The 20,171-nt window shown below is 36.4% G+C and overlaps 3 protein-coding genes across 3 annotated transcripts; 1 reads left to right on the plus strand and 2 right to left on the minus strand.

Moving 5' to 3' along the window:
• On the minus strand, window positions 1–4,823 carry LOC131333021 (PI-PLC X domain-containing protein At5g67130-like). The gene is made up of 4 exons (XM_058367322.1): window positions 4,806–4,823; window positions 3,325–3,396; window positions 1,169–1,285; window positions 1–333 (listed from the first exon to the last, which is right to left on the minus strand). The coding sequence occupies exons 1-4, from the start codon at window positions 4,821–4,823 to the stop codon at window positions 1–3; spliced, it is 540 nt and encodes a 179-aa protein (XP_058223305.1).
• On the plus strand, window positions 4,587–14,053 carry LOC131333022 (PI-PLC X domain-containing protein At5g67130-like). Its single transcript, XM_058367323.1, has 8 exons — window positions 4,587–4,706; window positions 4,862–5,038; window positions 5,220–5,288; window positions 6,330–6,476; window positions 7,721–7,921; window positions 8,737–9,034; window positions 9,605–9,804; window positions 13,946–14,053. The coding sequence occupies exons 2-8, from the start codon at window positions 4,886–4,888 to the stop codon at window positions 14,051–14,053; spliced, it is 1,176 nt and encodes a 391-aa protein (XP_058223306.1). The 5' UTR covers window positions 4,587–4,706; window positions 4,862–4,885.
• A 2,537-nt stretch (window positions 14,054–16,590) lies between these two features.
• On the minus strand, window positions 16,591–17,833 carry LOC131334511 (GDSL esterase/lipase At3g50400-like). Its single transcript, XM_058369552.1, has 5 exons — window positions 17,706–17,833; window positions 17,476–17,592; window positions 17,331–17,393; window positions 17,006–17,240; window positions 16,591–16,907 (listed from the first exon to the last, which is right to left on the minus strand). Exons 1-5 carry the CDS (start codon window positions 17,736–17,738, stop codon window positions 16,711–16,713), a joined length of 645 nt encoding a protein of 214 aa, XP_058225535.1. The 5' UTR covers window positions 17,739–17,833; the 3' UTR covers window positions 16,591–16,710.
• Window positions 17,834–20,171: the final 2,338 nt, after the last annotated feature.

The following is a 20,171-nucleotide window of genomic DNA, read 5'->3' on the forward strand; positions in this document are numbered from 1 at the left end:
TTAAATGTATTGTTTGTCAATCTTCTCACATTTGCATTCAACCATAAAATTCCAGGTGTAAGCAATTCCTTCACTTTCCTCCTTAGATATGTTTGAAGTGAAGACAATTAGCCTTTGATTAGCAGCAGCCATGTCCTTGACTGATGGCCAATCTCCACCATTTCGAGGCATTTTTTTCAATGGAAATAAATATTTTGTTAACCTTGCAGCTTCAAAAACCTTTACTAGGCCATTAGAAGCACCAACACAATCTTCTAAGATTAGTGTTAAGATCTCAAATGGATTTGAAGATAAGAATCTTTCAATTTCTTCCAAAAGTTCAAGGGCAGGAGTCTACAAAAACAAACGATCGATGTAATTAGCACCATAACAGAAGTTCACTAATTACCCAGTACCCTATAAAGATGGTAGTCAAAACATCAAATAGACGTGAAGCCATGCAGCTAGTCGAAAATGCAACACAAACTACTTTGTTTGGTTGTCAAATTTGACCAAAAAATTGAGACAAAAAAGGTTTATAGGCTCTTTGGTCATTATTTTAAATATTTTAACAAACTCTTTTACTTTTTGAATAGAGGTACGTTATATAAATTAAATTTTTTAATAAAAAAAACAAATGACAAAACAGTCCAAATTTTTAGAGAGAATATTTCTGAGAGGTGAATATTCTTACTTTTCCAAAAAAAAAAAAAAAACCGTATGTTATGAGCAGCAAAAACTATACTTTCATATTACTGTATATACTTTTATATTTTGAGCCACCAAAATTCATAAATCTTCACAATATTTGAACAGAAGAAAATTTGTTTATTTGACTACAAAAATTCTTAAATAACACCACAAAGTTCACAAATAACACTACAAAAATCGTAACAATGTCACGAATATTCATAATTTTGAGCCATCTTCTTTGAAATTGCGCATCTCTTTTTACTACAAAATTCAAGAATAACACCACAAAATTCTAAAATAACACCACCATATTCATAAAATGAGCCAAAATGTTTGTGAAATGTGTATCATATACCCAAACATAAAACGAGCCATAAAAGTTATAAAGCGAGCCACAAATTTTCGTAAAATGAAATGCTTGTGAATACTACTTATTCGAAATGGCATTTCAAGCAAAAGCTTATGCTGCAGCAAGTTATAATTAAAAGGTACTTACATAGCTGTCCCACCAACTTCTATTATTATCCCAATCAGTGGATTGTTGGCAAATCCATACATCGCGGGCGCCATTCCCAACAGATTGTATTTTTAATATTAGAGCTCGAACTCCGCTCTACGAATCAATAATTAATTCAAAATTTGATATACATGAGAAGAAAAAGGTTAGCTAGTTGTGTTGTACGTGTTGGTCTTACGTTAAGTTGCTCTGTCACTCTGCTTTTATCGCCTATATCCCTTCTAATACTGTCCACTCCCCGATGAATATATCGATGCTTTGCGTACAAATCGCGAACCGTCAAATAAGCATATTTGTTGTAGGGTGATGAATTACTCTGTAAGAGTGTGAGAGAGAAAGAGAGAGAGAGACAGAGAGATTTGTTAGTTAATTCTGACACGTCCACGTGAATGTTTTTGTTTGCTTGTTACAATCATAGACATAATAAAAGTGTAGGTTGAGTCTGATTTGCATACCGCTAGCTTAATTTTGTATCATGTTTTCTTTTTTTAATGACTTGTACTTATAATTTTTAAAATCTCCTTATCCTCTTTTTCACCAGATTAAAAAAAATTGTTCGAAACTATTTAGGCCCCGTTTCAAAAATCTTCTTAAAAAATAAGCAGCTTATTTTACATTTTCAAATTCAAAATAAAATAAATGAAAAATAATTTTTCAATTTTTTTTTCATTGTATAAAAGATTTCATCGAGATCTTCTAAACAAGATCCATATTGCATATTTTTAGATTTCAATAAGACCATAATTTTTTAGCTTAAAATTACCTTCTTAAAAAATAATGACTTATTTTTTGTTCCGGAACGGAGCCTTAGTGTTATCACCCAACCCAGATGGTTAGAACTAGGGCTGTAAATGAACTGAGTTATTCGTGAACTGTTCGAGGCTCGGTTCGGTAAGAGCTCGTTCGAGTTCGATTCGTTTGCTAAACGAACTGAACCTGAACCTCAATTCTAGGCTCGTTCCGTAAATGAGCCGAACCTGAGCCTAACGGTATTCGGCTCGATTGATTCGCGAACCTATACTTAAATTTAATTAATAATTCAATAGGGATCTATTTGTAAATGTAAAAAATTTTAAGATTGTATATATAATTCAATACTTATTTTTCTCCCAAATTCTATACGATCAATGAGAGAGTTTGGGTTCGCTTTAGTTTAATGAGCTAAATCGAATCAAACCTGAGTCTTGACGAGCTCAATTGGAGCTTAGATTCTGTTCGGCTCGATTCATTTGAGTTTAACGAGCCAAACTTGAGCCAAGATGTTTAAGTTCGAATCGAACCCGAGCCGAATCCAAGCCGAACACGAGCCAGACTAGTATCTTAACGAACCCAATCGAGCCGAACCTGAGCCTTGAAAAATTTTAACGAGCCGAACTTGAGCCAAGTTGTTCAGGCTCGAATCGAACTCGAGCTGAACCCGAGCCGAACTCATACCTTAACGAACGCGAGCCGAACTTAACAGGGTTCGGCTCGATTCGGTTCGTTTACAGCCCTAGTTAGAACGGGTTATCACATTTAAAATAAAAAGAACAGGTTATCACATTTCTTGGGAGCTGGGACCATAAATGCATGGAAAATTGACAGCAGGCATGTGGAACACTTTGGCAAAATTATAGCGTTCGTTGGGTTCTGAGATGGTCACTAATTGGATTCGCTATTGGGGTTCGATCAAACTTAATTTAGGGGTTGTGACCGGGGGAGCTGCGCGGTGGCTCTGTGCGCCATCTGAACCATTCATTTGACGATCTAACGATTTTGATCTCATCTTGCATAGTGTAGTATCCGAGCCATTCATTATCGAAAATAAATTTGGACCATTGGATCGCCGAACGGATGGCTCGGATAAGTGTTGTGCACCACCCACATTCGTACTTTGTTCTTTGTTTCCAGGACCGGTCAGTCTCTTTGTACTTTTTAAAATATGTGTGTTTCGATTCCTAAAAAAATGTTTTTTTCAACCAATGAAAAGAGATAATTTATTAATTTCAAAGAAGATTACAGAAATTAAAAGGAATAGATACAGGATGGTATTACAGAAGCAGGAATAGCAACAAATAGCATCGCTTTTAAATAATGATTTTATATTTATGTATGGAGGGAGGGAGTGAGTGAGTGAGTGAGGGAGACCGATATACCACAATTTTGAAGGGATTTGAGAAGGTTGATCCGGCATTTAGCTCATCATCATGAAAGCTTTTCTTTTTCACCTACATAATACAAGTTGAAGAATCTGTTAATATCGATGCAAACATAAGTGTGTAAAACGCCGGGCAATACTCTAAAAATCATTTAGACATGCATTTAGAAAGAGAGAAGGGGGTACGAAGTGTTCACTATATATATTAACAGAAGGAACTCGTAAGTAGTGGAGTACATGGAAACAAAAACAGAGTACAATTGATGATAGGACCAAAATTATTATGTTCCTTCGACGATGCCTCATTGGAAGCTAGAGGAAGTACAAGACTTTCAAGATTAACATACGTCAAAGAGCTAGCGCGAACGCAGGAATAAGTTTTCTCACTTTAAATAAATAAAAAAACTTCAACATTTAAGAGTATTATTCAAAGCTGGTTGAGGGAAATAAAGACGGTACTTCAGTTTATTAATTAAGTAATCAATGCAGCACGTTGTTAATTTTTCCCCTGATTAAAGGTGAGACCTAAATTCAAGGCATTAACACTGTGGGTGTATGTATGTTTGTGTCCCCGTGTGTGTGTGTGAGAGAGAGATAGAGAGAGAGACCCAAAAATTGGAAAAATTAAAAAATGCTCCGGGACACACGTGCATGGTGCTTCAAAGCCCTCTGTCACCATTGTTGTGGGCTCAATCACAAATAAAGTAATAAATTATTTACTCCCAAGGAATCTTGATTAACATTTTTAGAGATAACCTAATTGATCAGGAGTAATCTAAACGGTCAAAAACTCTCTCTTTGCTGCATGTGTCAATATCATGTAACTGGTGCTTGATCTTGTTCTCTCGATATACCCTTTTCGAGTATATTTTTGTTGATAAAAAATCTAATTTCTATGTAGATTACATTCTTGAAAACATGCACGCCTTCTTGCTTTTAAATCTATAGCTCATTTTCCGCGTGGTGTAACGAAATCCTAGGACCTAGGGGCGACTTTAGGAGTTTGGGAGCATGTGGTCAGTCATAAATATTACTAATACTCCTACCAAAATACACGCAATTCGCAAAACAGTTAAACAACCAGTATCCTAAATATATGCAATTCAGATAACTATAATTCTACCATGCTTTACTATAGGTACGTAGTTCATTATTGTACCATAACGGATGGCGTTTCTTTAAAAGTCAAGTGCGGATTTAAGGTTTTGGGATTAATGTTCTTCTAATGGCTTCAAAATATCCATTGGCCAACAAGTATATATAAATGTCTGCATAGGGTCCACCGTCGACATATTTTGGAGTTTTATTGCATTTATGCAATTACGCTGAGATGTTACGTTAATTGGCGGATATGAGGACTGAACGAAAAGAACTGGACAGGTGATACGAAGCCCACACACGCACAGAGAGAGAGAGAGAGAGAGAGAGAGAGAGAGAGAGAGAGAGAGAGAGAGTTTTAATGGATTGGATGAATAGTACCTTGCGCTTATCGGTCATTTGATAAATTTAATTGTCTCCATTTTTGAAACCTGCAGCCTTCAATAAAATTCTCGTGCCGCATGTGCTCTGATGTGCGCGTCGTGCCTTATTCTCAAATACTTCCAGTTGCTCCAGCAATGAGTCGTTTAACGAACAGGATTTTGATCCTAGCATCTGTTTTCTGTCTTTGTTTCAATATACTCGTCAGCTTCTTGTGCCATGAAGAACACTTGGTACCCTGACCTCCTCTCTAGATGCATGCATGCATGCATGAGTGATTGTTCTAAGAATATATATATATATTAGATATCTCGTTTGAATATGGATGAGGAATTGTTTGTATATTTTGTTGTTATTAGTTTCCTAACAACACAGCTCTCACTTTTAACTATTTCTTCAACTTGTATTTTGCAGGTCAAATATAAAAGCATTTATAATCATCAATATATAAGATCCACATTCTCGAACCCATTCAAGATTGTGGTATATCTCTCTCCCTCACTCCTTTAGTCCTTGCATACATATATTAGCTAGCTATAAAGAGAAAATTTGACTTTGGGTCCAGATGGGAGAAAGAGAATTGAGATGGACTTCTCAAATCTCGATCCTACTTACAGATCGATAGAGTTGTACTTGCACATCTTAATCAAATTTTCCAATTCAAGACATCCTAATGCTATCTAGAGAGTCCTAAAAGCAAAATCAGTAAGTTAAATCAACGTTTGGTACGAATAAAAGTATTGCGCGCCAACGTCTCTTTTGGGTCTCAGGTAGCTTTTGTTTGCCCTTATTTCCTTTAATCTTTGTTCCTTTTTCAGAAATTAATAAAATTTCTTTTGCTGAGCAAAAAACATATTATAGTCAGACTGTGTATTTTTTTCTAAATAAAAGTATTTCAATGAGGAGTAGGTCAGAGCATCTGATCAACATAGATTTTTGCCAGACATTTTATTTAATAAGTCCTATTATATGGGTGTGGACAAATAGCACTTGCATGGGAATCAAATTCCTTTACTAAGTTAGAAATCAAGAAAAAACAGAGTGCCCCAAGAAGAACACAACAGTAAAACTAATTTTACAAAAGACGTGTTTAATTAGATCGCCAATTTCTTTGAACCTTCTGTCTTAAATAAAAATAAGTTTTTATTTTTATTTTTCTTTGTTAGTTAAATTATTTTCTTTGTTAGTTAAATTAGGACTTTTGATGTACCTTATGAAAAAAAATCAGTGGTAAATGCTAAATATGTGTCAATATGTTTAAAAAAACTTTTGGAAGTATAAATCACTTTTCACAATGCATGGTACGTATTTTGTAGGTGACGGTGAAATTTTTCAAGTTTATAGATAAAATTATGTGATGTGCCCCATTAAAGATATTTCCTGGATTTAAGAATCCTCCAAAATTCAGGTGGAAGTGTCTAGCTATCTCTTATTTGTTGTTACTTTTTGAAATTCCTCTCTCTCTCTCTCTCTCTCTCTCTCTCTCTCTCTCTCTCTCTGTGTGTGACATACGCACATATGCAGAGTAATTCATTGTCGTTGAACAACTATGCTTTTTTGACGGCTCGTGAATCGCTCCCAACACATGAATATATCTATGATACTGCTACCTGGAAAGGAGGAAGGAATATGGTCGGTAAAACAAGCAGCAGTGTGACAGAACAGCTAAATGTACGTAAGATGTACCAACACTATTAGCTAGCTAGTTACCCTTTTTCTTTGCGTTAATTATAAAACGGCTTTTTGACTTTTTTGGTCCCCAAAGTATTTTCGCTGTGCCACTTTAGTCCCCAATATTTCAATTGCTAACATTGCATCCTCAAAGTATTAATTTTGTATTTAAATGGTCCCTACGGCTCACGCCGTTCATTCCCTCCGTCAAAACCAAGGGCAAAGTTGGTATTTCACCTCAAAACGGTGTCGTTTGGTTGGAAACGGCTTTTTGACTTTTTTGGTCCCCAAAGTATTTCCGCTATGCCAATTTGGTCCCCAAAATATTTTCGTCATGCCAATTTGGTCCCCAATATTCAAATTGCCAACATTTCATCTCCAAAGTATCAATTTTTTGTTTAAATGCTCCCGGCGGCTCACGCCGTTCTTTCCCTCCGTCAATTTAGTCCTCTGGGTTCCGAGGTTTTGGTTTTTAAACTTTTTATGACCCTCTAGAATAAAATGATCAGAAAATTAAAATTTCGCACCAGTTCAAATGGGTTGAAAATTGAAACACTTGATTTTTTGAGGTTGTTTATATATTAAAAAATATGGTAAAAAAAATTAAGTGTTAAAATTTTCAATCTGTTTGAACTTGTGCGAAGATCTTAATTTTTTGATCATTTTATCCTAAAGAGTCATAATTATTTTTTTGACTTTAAAGTTTTCAATGAGAACCCTAAGAGAATTATGAATAAGAAAAATCTATGTTTCCAACAAAACAACACCGTTTTGAGGTAAAATACCAACCTTGCCCTTGGTTTTGACGGAGGGAAAGAACGGCATGAGGCACAGGGAGCATTTAAATACAAAATTGATACTTTAGAGATGCAATGTTGGCAATTGAAATATTGGGGACCAAATTGGCATGACGGAAATACTTTGGGGACCAAATTGGCATGGCGGAAATACTTTGGGGACTAAAAAGTCGTTTCCAACCAAACGACACAATTTTGAGGTGAAATACCAACTTTGCTCTTGGTTTTAACGGAGGGAATGAACGGCGTGAGCCGTAGGGACCATTTAAATACAAAATTGATACTTTGGGGATGCAATGTTAGCAATTGAAATATTGAGGACCAAAGTGGCACATCAAAAATACTTTGGAGACCAAAAAGGTCAAAAAGCCATTATAAAACTGTTGAATTTCCTTTTTAATCATGTGGAGGAGTTTAACTGTTGAATTTGAAATTGTCTGTTTGCAGAGCGGTGTTCGAGCCTTCATATTGAAGATAATTGACGGCCCTAATAATGATGGTGTATTTGTTGGCATAAAGGGCGAAACATTTATTGACAGTGGGAACCTTTGGTATGACCACTGTGTAAGTACATTTTGCAGAAGGGCTCTGATCTCTTTGATGTCTCAAAAATTCTTGTACCTCTACGTCGTGGGGTTTTTTGGCTGTGTGTTTTGGTTTTATGTTTTAAATTCAACGGTCGAAAATTTTCTCGACACAAAAACATAATAGTTTTTGTATAGATCGAGGATCCTGTATTCTTGCATAAACATGCATAAGGTTGTGCTCTAAATGAAAATTTCTTTGGGAGTCTTGGGCACTGTGCCACGTGGTGCTCAAAAACCCCTAAACAACACTTATTTTTATGGAATCCACCGATAAGTGTGGTGTTGAGGGATGTTAGGGCATCACTTGGCGGTACTAACGGTGCCAAGACCACTGAATAATTACTCGATGTTTTTTCCCTCCTTTGTACGTACGTAGTGGGTACTATGTGTAAATTCTATACCTTGTTGGGTCATTACTATGACCCCATTAAGAGTCACAAATGTGTTACATGGGTTTTGACTCATTCAGACCCCATCAATAAATGAGTTCGATTGGTTCACTTTATTAGTGGATGGGTCAAGGTTTGTATTTGGGTAGAGTTTAATTTGCCACCCCTAATAGCGATTAACATTATAGTCAGCGGTTTGTGAGGGCTGCTGATTTGGCAGTTTCTCGACGGCCTCTTGTGGGGTTCGACATCTCTCGGGTTTCTTTAATAAAATTTTTGCCTAGCAAAAAAAACAAAAGACCTCAACTAACTGAGTACAGCTCAGCGTGTGTTTTGCTTAAGCTAAACACACTTACAACTAACTAAAACAGATTACAACTAATACCAACTAACATTTTCTGCTTATTTGTATGGCTTCATAGATACCACGTAATAAACTTTGTTCTAGTCTTGTTAAAAATGCTTATGTTGAGTGTTTTTTTCGTAGACTCCAGCTCTAGGAATTTTGAAGGAGATTGAAGAATTCTTATCTTCAAATCCATTAGAGATACTAACTCTAATCTTCCAAGATTGTGTAAATGCTTCTAATGGCCTAGCGAAGGTTTTAGAAGATGCAAGTTTATCGAAATTTTTGTTGCCATTAAAGAAAATGCCTCGAAATGGTGGAGATTGGCCATTAGTCAAGGACATGATTGCTGCCAATCAAAGGCTCATTGTCTTCACTTCAAATATGTCCAAGGAGGAAACTGAAGGAATGGCTTACACCTGGAATTTCATGGTTGAATGTAAATGTAAGAGAAATAATAACAAATGCCCTTAAAGTCCCTTTGTCTAAGACCTATTGGTATATATGTAGATGAAGGCACACCTACATACAAACCAATATAAAACCTTAATGCCAAGCGGACCAAACAAACAGCCCCTACCAATGGGGTATTGATTGACGGGCACGTGGGGCCCGTTTCGGATATTTCATGGATGATTCGAGCTGTTCAATAATTTTGAACAAAATCGAGTGGGTTTCGTGAAAAATCAATTCAATTCGATATGTGTAGGTGCTCGATTCAATTTTCATTTAGATTTCAAGATCCTGGAATATTCTTAATGAAAAATTAAAAATTTGGATTGAGCACATACACATAATAGGTTGAGCTGATTTTTTAAGGGCCTACTCAGATTTTATTAAAAATTATATTAAACGGCTCGAATCATCCATGCAAGACTCAGAGTGAGCCTCACGTGCCCGTCGGTAGCACAGTTGAATATACAATTAGCACTTTGTTGTTTTTGCTTCTTCTTTTTTTAATAATTATTTTTACTTTTTGGTACTTGTGTCATTGACTCCCCTCTTGTAGATGGAAGTCAGAAAAGGATTGAGACGCCTTGTACCAAAAACAAGTTACCATCAGCAACAGATGATACAAAAAAATCTCTAGTGCTACTCAGCTTCTATTCATCTCCAAGGTACGGTAAAGATCTTATGAACGCAATAAACAGGTGTTACGTTGCAGCTTCGAACCGCTGGCCAAATTTCATTGCTGTTGATAACGACGAGGTATATATGTATGGATTACTTTAAACACAGCCTGCAGAGTCTAGCTATTACTACTAAGTATATGCAAACCATCTTAATTACGAGTAGATCAAGAAAACAACGGATCTCGATCGATCGTTATTGCAGGACCTTGGGGCGAGACAAGCAAACTATTTTCTAGATTTTCTGAATGGGAAGCTGTTGTGCGGATGTGATGATGTAAATTCTTGCCAAGTAGGTTCCTTCATTTATTTTTTTCATAGAACGAGGACTAAAAAATAATGCATTTCTTTCAAGAAAAAATATCAAACTTTTTTCATAAATTAAAATAACTCATTGATATCTAATGAATTGTTGAAAAAAATTTAATTCTTTCGTGCAAAAAATTATATTATTTTTACGTTCTCGTTTTGCAGACCGGACAAACATTATAGGACAGAGGGAGTATTTTTTAATATATAAAAAGTCTAAAAAAATTAAGTGCTCCAATTTTCAATCTGTTTGAACCGGTATGGAGATTTTATTTTTCTGATTATTTTATCTTAAATAGTCATAATTAATACTTGTCCTTACGGCTTTCATATAAGAATCTTAAGAGAGTCATAAAACCAAAGAAAGTATAAAAAAAAATATTAAGAAGAGTCACTGTAGCCTGAACAGGCGAATGAAAATATTAAAATAACAAGTAACAAGTGAACAATTGCTTGAAAAATCGAACGATGAACTATAGCCAAACCAAATTTTTTTGGCAAGTGATCCCCACCACTAACGAGGCTGATGTGAGGCAATTTTTTTCTCCTTTGGCTCGTTACATCAGCTTCAAGTGGGAAGAAGCAAGACACATGAGATGCTCTAGGCTAGTAATGCGGATGAAATACTTCCTCCGTCCTAAATTGAATGTCAATTTTTATATCCATTCTCATTTAAATTCCTTATATCTTTCAATATGGATTTCAAAAAATCTGCAATATGGATCTTATTTGATAGTTCTCGATTAGTTCTATTATACAAAGTTTTCAAACTCATGAAAAATATTACTCCCTTCGTCCCTAAATAAGTGTTCAGCGCGCAAAACTAGACCTTACAAAATATGCATGTTTTTCATTAAAAATTTTAATTTTTTTTCACAATCTAATAGAACCCATTGCTATCTATTGATTTGTAAAAAAAAAAATTGATTTTTTTAACAAAATAAATGCATCTTTTTGAAGGCCTAGGTTTGCGCGTCGGACACTTATTTAGGGATGGAGGGAGTATGAATTAAAAGATATAAACGATAAAAAATGACACGAATTTTAAAAATTGTCATCTTTTTTGGAACGGAGGGAGCACTGATCATTTGATATATGCTACTGTATATTGCAGGTTAGCATGTTGTGTCCTTTAAAGGCAGGGCTCGACAATTTATGTTGGGGTCGAAAAGCAAGTCTCATAGTACAAGTTTTCCGTGCGCTAAACATTTCTATTTTTATTTGGCTTTTTGTACGCTACTTTTGCATGAGGCGATGAATATTGCTTGAATCACTTTAGGGATAACTCATTCAAAACTATGCCTAGCTAAAACACCCTTCAGCCTAGTCATTAAGTCTCAATGTCAATGGTGTGTGTGCGTGTGTGTATATATATATGTATGTCTGAATAGAAGCTAATAAAATGCAAACATTAAGTCTCATTGATGATATTTGCGTAACGTAAAAAGAAGGAAACCAACATTACCGGCCCTAATCCTAAGGTGTTGGCCGAATGATCTTGGGCTGAGACTTACGTGTTTGTTTCTTTCTAAGGTCTCAAGTTCGATTTTTTTTACTAACAACTCTTGGAGGCCTTCTCATCCTCACGTGTAAGTGTGTAAAACAGTTGTAGAAGATGTTGTAAAAATTAATCCGAGGTGCGCGCAAGTTGACCCGAGACACCCTACATTACCCCACACACACACAAAAAACATTATCGGCCCTGAACAAATGTGTAAGCAAGACTTTCGCGCGTGCCTCGGAAAATTTGATAAAATGAGGGCCCCAAAAAATGTTGTGTAGTACTTCCATAAAATTATGGGTCGATAAGATTAATGCTCTTGCTGCTTAATATATAATCCTACAAGAAAAATGTAATCAATAGTGTGATCGCTTCAATATTTCTGTAATCATGCATTATTTTGGTTTTTATCTCGATGAATACTAATTAAATTATTTCCATGGGCAGTGAAAGTAATGGGTTTTTCACCACCGTCGGTACGGGTCTCAATGTGCATTTATTGTTATAATTTGAATCATTCATCCTGTAAGGTCTATAATGTAATATATCCATGCAAGCTTAATCTAAGGTTGATAGATGTATCAAAAGTTGAATTAGAGTTTACAAAGTAGATGGATGGTCTAATTCTGTCAATAATTTTATAGTTAAGCTACCATGACTATCTATTTTATAAACCAAACCAAATTAAGTCTCAAGTTCCAATCACTTGGGGTTGCTTACATGAATCCATTTTATAAATCAAAATTAAATTTTGGCACATCTATCAGTTCGATCACGCTAAATATTTTAATATACTATTCTACAGATCCTAAAAGATGAACAATTGAGATCACTGATAAATGCACGATGGAGCTCGGAATGATATTGGTGGACCTTCATTCTTTTGGATATAGACTTTTCATTTTAGTATTCCCTCCGTCCCAAATTGGATGTCAATTTTTGATATCCGTGCCAATTTCAACTCCTTATATCTTTCAATATGGATCTCAAAAAATATGCAATATGAATCTTATTCGATAGTTTTCGATTAATTCTATTATACAAAGTTTTCAAATTCATGAAAAACATTATAGATTGAAAGATATAAGCGATGAAAAATGACACGAATTTTAAAAATTGTCATTCTTTTTGGGACGGAGGGAGTATCTTTTTGCCCGGGAAATACAAAAAGGACCCTAATTCTTTTCAATTCACCTTCAGCATCCGTATTGTCAAGCGCCCTGTCCTGGAAACAAATGAGTCAAAAACTCAAAAAGGGCATTGCACTTTTTGGTCCCTAGGTACATTGACCTTAACTACAAGCCCGGCAAAAATCAAGAGTCAGAATTTAGACTGGAGGGGCAAAATAAAAAGCCTGAGGATCCAACTGTTAGGATTTGGTGTCACTTAACACAAAGATACGAGGAAAAATCCCATTAATATTATTTACAAAGTAATACAAGATGAAAAAATCTCTCCGGGAGAGCTACAACTGGCTCTCCACTGCTACGGTGAGCCACACCGGCTCACCCACTCGATCTCATCGAACTACTTGTTCAACTCACAACGCCCTACGGATCTTGAAAACTAGAATCACAAAAATCGCAAGCAAACAGAAAAATAGTGCATAACGAACAAAAAAAAAAAGAACACAAAATATACGTAGAAAACCTTAATGCGAGGAAAAACTACAGGAGCCATACCAGTCCACTATGAAATCGAATCAAGAGTATAAGTCTTCTCGCAATCTTTTTGAGACCTGCGTTTTCTCTTGCCTCTCTCTGTTTTTCTCTAAAAACTGATTACCCTAATTACATCGGGCTAAACCACTGCCGAAGGTTGTCTACACCCGTAACACTAACTTTTTATTCAAGACCTAGGACTGAACATGAATTGGGGATTGTGTTGCACACTCAAATAAGAACTACAAGCCCAGGCTTAACAGAGTCGGAATTTAGACCGGAGGGGCAAAAAAAATCTCTGGACATTTTATTCAAGACCTAGGATTGTACATAATTTTTTTTTGAAAGGAAAAAAATTTATTAATCTTTAGAAACAAATTACAAAGATTAAAAAGATCCAAGACAACTTCAAACTAGAGACGAAAAAACCTACAATGGGAAACAACTCCAGCAATCATAAACCAATACGGACCCAAGGGGAGAGAATAACAATCCAAGATTGGCAAGAAACCAACAAAGGTACTACTCCAAAAGAGACACTTAACACCTAAAATCCAAAGCAAAACCCAACTAGGAAACACCAAACCTGGCAAACCCAACTAAGATACCATTGTACATACTGTTTTTGCCCCGTGAAATTTTCCCAATTTTATTTTCGTCCAGGGAGCAATAGATGATATACCCACTGCAGTACGCAGTTATCAAAAATATTAGTATAGTACTAATCCAAATTTGTATCTCTTTGCTAGTGGAAAAATGGGATGGAAATCGTCACTACTATGAGTTTGAGACAAGGTGTCACACCTCCCTATCCGATACGCATTCAACTAGTCACGAGTCTTGCACACTGTAATTAATGGTAGTACACTTCAAAAGCATTTGATTTCTACAACGAAGAAGATGTATCTGCCCATCAAAAAAATTTGATGAATTTTTAGTAGAAAAAAAGAACATGCATGGAGCAAGATTGTTAGCAGTTGGGACTGCACTCTCTGGTTTGGGGCAATTTTTGGGTCTTTTCTAGAACAAAACACGATTGATCTAAATCCTTCACATTTTAAATCTCATCGATCAAGACCATGGACATCTCATCGATCGAGACTATGAACCCAAGTCGGAGGATTGACCAGAGGTTTAATAGAGATTTTCTTGTGGAAACTGCCGTTACTGAATCATTCTTGAGGAGGATTTCCCTTATTGCATGCATATATCTTCATAGCCGTAGAAGAATGAAAAATGGATTTGAACTACATCGGAGTAATATTCTATTGTATTTGTCTCTACTAAAAAATGTGTTTCTTTTTTTTATCGATCTACGTCAAAAATGTATACACTTTCGATTGATCAAAATCATAAGATCTGAATGAGGGAAAATGTGTAGTAGATGTTTTCAAGGTTTTCTAGTGCACTAATGAGTGAAAAATGCAACATCATTAAAATTGACATTTCCAGATTTCAACTACGTGCCCTTGTGGTTTGCCGTAAAGTACATTTAGATTAGAAAAAACTCCTCATAATCAATTAATCACCTTTTAGAATACGACAATCCATAGCATTGCGGAAATAAATCGACATATATGATGTAGAAAACACAGAATACAAGACGCACATGCAGTAGGAAACCAAGTGAATATGACTACAAAAGCATGTGGTAATGTTGAATATAGGTAGTAAAGGTAAAGGAAAATTACTGCCTATATATTGAGACAGGGATTAGCGAATAAACCATGTGAGCATACTTTTTGTAGCAGATACTAAGAAAAAATTACTGGCCAGTTTTCTATTGCCAAACTAAGAAAAAAGTCAAATACTGAGACCCTATTCGATTTGGATTTTGAGGAAGGTTTTAAAATACGATTTGGGTTTTGAAGAAGGTTTTTTTTTATTAAGTTTTTAATGAGTGGAGAAAATTGAGTACCCCAAACGAACAAACCCTAACAGATAATGGCCAAAATTCTAGGATGTAATTTGCACAAGAGTTCTTCGTTTCCATCGTTTACTCAAATCAATCAATCAGGAATAACAATGTTCAAATAGATACAGCCATACTAAACGATGACTTTAAAATTTAGCAGAATAATCCGATTACCCCTATTTCCTCATCATTCACATTCTATATTTGCTAATCGTTAATAAAAATCCACGTGGGCATATATGTTTATGGATGGATGTAAAATTGTAACTCGTTTTCTCAACCGGTAGCTATCACTGTGTCGAATGCATTATCAAGACATTCTGTAGATTCTAAATTCTTTACGAAGTCTCAATAATCTGGACCCATAGTAATCTGGATTCTTCGGCAGATTAGAAAAGGTAGTACAGTGTTGATTACACAGATTTGTTGTGGCAATTGTTAAAAAGTTTATGCGATTTAAAAGTTATAATGGCAAGAATGAAGAGTCCGGGATTTCAAACTCATAAGGGTTAATGAAAAATTCGACCATCACCACGACAAACAACAAATGTAAAGGCGCAAATAGCTGTATCCAAATCTTCTACGGGCACAAAAGAAAAAAACAAGCCCACCCATACCAGGAGCAAGTCTACACCATGGATGATGTGCCCTATAGTCAGGTTTATTTTGTAGACGGCCAATTTCAACCCAAGGAAAAAGAGACACCAAACTAAATACCCAAACTATGAATTACCCGAAAACTGAATGAACACTTTCTATATAGAGAGACAATCCTTTTGTTTAGTTCAACATTTTGAAAGTTATTTTTGATGTAATGAATGGTAATGAGTGGAGAGAGATAGAAAAAAAAATGTATTGAAAAATGTATAGGGAGAAAAATGAGATGAGATAAGAATTGAACCAAACAAAGTGTTAGTTCGTCGTACAAGTGTGATATATATCTATAACTGCAGACGCAATCTTTTCAGAGCTAAGGACACAAAGGTTGTATTTGGTTGAAAATTTAATTTAGTTTAATTTTGGTAGTAGATGGAGAGAGAAATAGAATAATGATCGAAGATATAGGTAATGATTGGAAAGAGATGAGAAAGTAATAATTGAAAAAATAAAGCACTAATTAAAGAAAAAAATAAAATACTAATTGAAATCAAAATTAAAACTAAACGGTTAACTGAATAAAGCCAAAAAAAATTCACTAACCCTACTACTACTACTAGCTACTGCTATACTACAGCTAGTTATTCAGCAAGCACTGTATCATTTCAAACTTCCATAGCAGGTGTCAAAATCTAGGTCCCATAAACCCCTGCAGCATCTACAGAAAAGCAACTGCCTCAACCACCACACACCAACACCTGACCCGAAACACATCATACAGTTTATTCCGGTAGCAAAAATTGCAGCAAAATCGAGTCATTAATTGCAGCATATAAGTTGAAAACAGCATCAAACCAAAACCAACATTACCAAAACGAGTAATTAAGCATCCTAGTTAGAATCTGAAAAACCTCATCACAACAGTTTAATATGTAGCATAACAAAACATAGTACTAGTACTTAAAACAGAAATGAGCAAGGTTTCAAGCAATTAAGACCTCCCTACAAGATTTGGTGGCAAATGCTTCCAGCAAAGCACTTGTGGGCAAAAACCTTGTTCGCCTTGTCCGTGGTATGTGCCCCGTCAAAGAATAGAATATGTTCCCGGTCGTCACAATAGCCAGACTTCTCATTACAGCTGTACATGTTATTATCAGCATCCCAAGTTCCGCAACAGTGATCTTCAGTGACATTGAAACCTATAAAGACATAGAGAGAAACCACACGAAATAAATTTAAATCTAAACTAAATTGGGTTTGATTAGATTAAAGAAATGGATAGGGATTAGTTTCAAACCATATTTGGCAGGGTCTTTAAAAATTCCAGTGATCAGCTCATGGCTATTAGCCATCACAATAGATGCCTCCTTGGGAAGTTCCTTAAGTTCTATATGGAGGAGAGCATTATACACTGTAATTGCCTTGTTCAAATCTTCGTCACATGTACTCGTGCGGTTTCTTTTGTTGGGGATGCACCCAACTGGACCTATGTTGTTGATCAAGAATTTTCTGACTCCCCTTGTGTAGAGAGACTACAATGATAGAAAGTATAAAGACATAAGACTTAACCACTACAACCACAACCCAATGCAAACTACGAAGTCCAAAAAGAAGTTTAATACCATTAGATTGCGCATGAGTTGTCTAACAAGCTCCTTTGCAAACCCTTTAGGATCTTCAGCAGCCTGGAAAAAGAAAATTGAATATCATAAATCTGATTAAATAGTAGTAGTAAATACTACTATAGAGAAAAACCATCCACGTTACCTTTCCATTGAAAGAGAACAAGTAGTCGTTGCCTCCCAGAGATATGAAGACAACAGACTCAGACAAATCCAAATCAAGAGACAACAACTGTTTCATTTGTTCAGACATACTCGCACACTGGATAGAGAAGTTACACAGATAAAATACTACGTAGCAGCAAATATCTCAAATATTTTTCCGGACTAGAGCAAAATAAGAACGGAACGTAAATGTTCGTATTGTGTTCTTACCGTGAAGGAGCGAGGAGGCCGAGTAGCATCCATTATCCCACACCCAGCGGATGCAAAGTTTATTCCAAAATCACTCTTCCTCTCTTCCCCCAAGCTTCTGTATGCTTGGGGGATAGGAGAGTGGTTTTCAATGGCTGTAAAAAATATAGATTAAAATTTTTCGAAAATTCATTTGAACAGCTATTTTTTTTTTAAATGAAAAAACAGATCTAGCGGATCAAAAAACAAAACAAAAAACAGATCTAGTATTCAAGAGAGAGATTACACACCACTGTAGTCTCCAATGGTATAACCATTGGAAAATCTACCGGTGGGTTTTGAGCCATTGAAGTCTACTCCGTAGGGCAACGAAGTCATCTCGAAGTTGCCCGCAGCAACCGTTGAGTCCCCGAGAATGTGGATAACGCTGCATTTGAAGTCCAAACGCCACTTGGGCACCATCTCCGTCCAAGCCGGCCGGACCACATACAGACCAAACAAGCAGCCGGCAAAGAATCCAGCGAGGACTCCGAGAAGCACCAAAGAGATGATGAGATGCCGGGCAACCTCCTGGCCTCTCGAAGGCGTGGTCGTTTGATGCGCCAGCGCATCATCATCCTTCTTGGAAGCTCCGACAGGGTCGATTTTCCTGGACGCCCCGCCTTTGTTTCTCTTAGACCGCCCGGACATGGCAAAGAGAGAGAGAGAGAGTATGTGTGGGACGTCTGATGAGTATGGATGGAATGGAGATATATATATATATATATATAGAGAGAGAGAGAGAGAGAGAGAGAGAGAGTATGTGTGGGACATCTGATGAGTATGGATGGGATGGAGAGAGAGAGAGATAGAGAGATAGAGAGAGAGAGAATACACGTATTGAAGGGGAAAAACCACTTGAGAGAGAGAGAAAATATGTATTGATGCGGAAAAACCACTTAAGTGTTTTCAGGTCTCCACTCAGTAGGGCAGCTTTATTCAGCGTCATGGGGATGCGATCCCATCGAACGGCTACAAAACATTAGTCGTACCAGTAGACTCCACTTAAAGCTTGTACACCAATGTTAGCAAAAATACCTAAAAGCATGTACACTAGCCTAGGTATACACGCTCCTTTAGCAATTTTGGCTACGAAAGACACAAAAGTGGGCTTGCACCAGACTAGGTAAACCCATATGTATTTTACATTTTTCGGAAAACCTCTCCAAATCCACCGAGGCACTGTTCATCGGTACCCAATTTTTTATTCCTTTTTCTCCTCTCTCTCTCTCTTTCTCTCTTCAACGAAGAACACCTCTGCACAAAAGGATCTTGACGGTGAAGATTTGGGTCTGCGGCGACGGAGGAGGTCGGCGACGGCGGAGGTCTGCAACGAAGTAAAGCTAGCGTCCGGCGACGACGAAGATCTCGATCTTGACTGCGACGAAGATCTTGAAGGCGATCTCAACCTCTCTCGACCTCACTAGGTGACCTCGATCTTGACGGCGAACTCAACCTCGCCAAGAGACCTCGATCTTAACGGCAACCTCGACCTCGATCTCAACCGGCGACCATGGAGGTGTGTAATATACATGTTCTATACAGTACATATGAACGTATTTATATATACACACACACATACATATGTATATATATGTATATATACTGCAATTTTATTTTTTTCTATAATTTAATGTAATTTAATGGATAGAGAGAAAATTATGAAGAGGCTGTTGTGGTGTGGAAGAAAAAATGGATAGGTAAAGTAGAAATTGTAGCTTTTTTAGTAGGTATTTTACCTATGCTTGATGTACATGCTCTAATAAAAAGGCACAATTTCTATTTTACCTATTCACTTTTTCTCCCTCTCTCCACCGGTCTCTACTATTTTCTCCATATCTATAAACTGTCATAAAATAATACAAAAAAGAGTATATATAATTACATATATAGGCACCAATATATGCATATACTCATATACACCTATACACCCACACCCCTGTAGATATATATGTTTTCTTCTTCTGTTTCTTAAAACCCACATCGATCGTTGAACAACGCCGGACCTCGCCACTAGAGATCGACGTCGATCGATGCTTTAAAATCCACACGCCCAAAACCAGATTGTCAATCAATCGGAAAGGACAAAGAAGGTTGAAGAAAAACGAGAGATTGGCGAGAAACAATGAAGACAATAGAAGATCGTACTCGACGAAAACCCAAACAACGGTAGATCAGATCTTTGCCGACTTTCTCATTTGCACACACACAAAGATAGAGAGAGAGAGGGAGAGGGAGAGAGAGAGAAATTAATAAATTACTCGTTTGCTCGTGAACAGTACCTCGGCAAAAGAAGAGAGCTACAGTGGCTTGAGCTTTTCTACCGAAGTGTTTTGCAGAGTCTGGCGTAGGACAACTTCTCTCATTTTGGTGAGCTATAATAGCTCAAATGCCTTTTTACCTATTCTTGTGCACATGCTCTTACGTCGGTATATATCCATACATATT

This window comes from Rhododendron vialii, chromosome 7a (genome assembly GCF_030253575.1).
Source record: "Rhododendron vialii isolate Sample 1 chromosome 7a, ASM3025357v1".
Classification (NCBI taxonomy): Eukaryota; Viridiplantae; Streptophyta; class Magnoliopsida; order Ericales; family Ericaceae; genus Rhododendron; species Rhododendron vialii.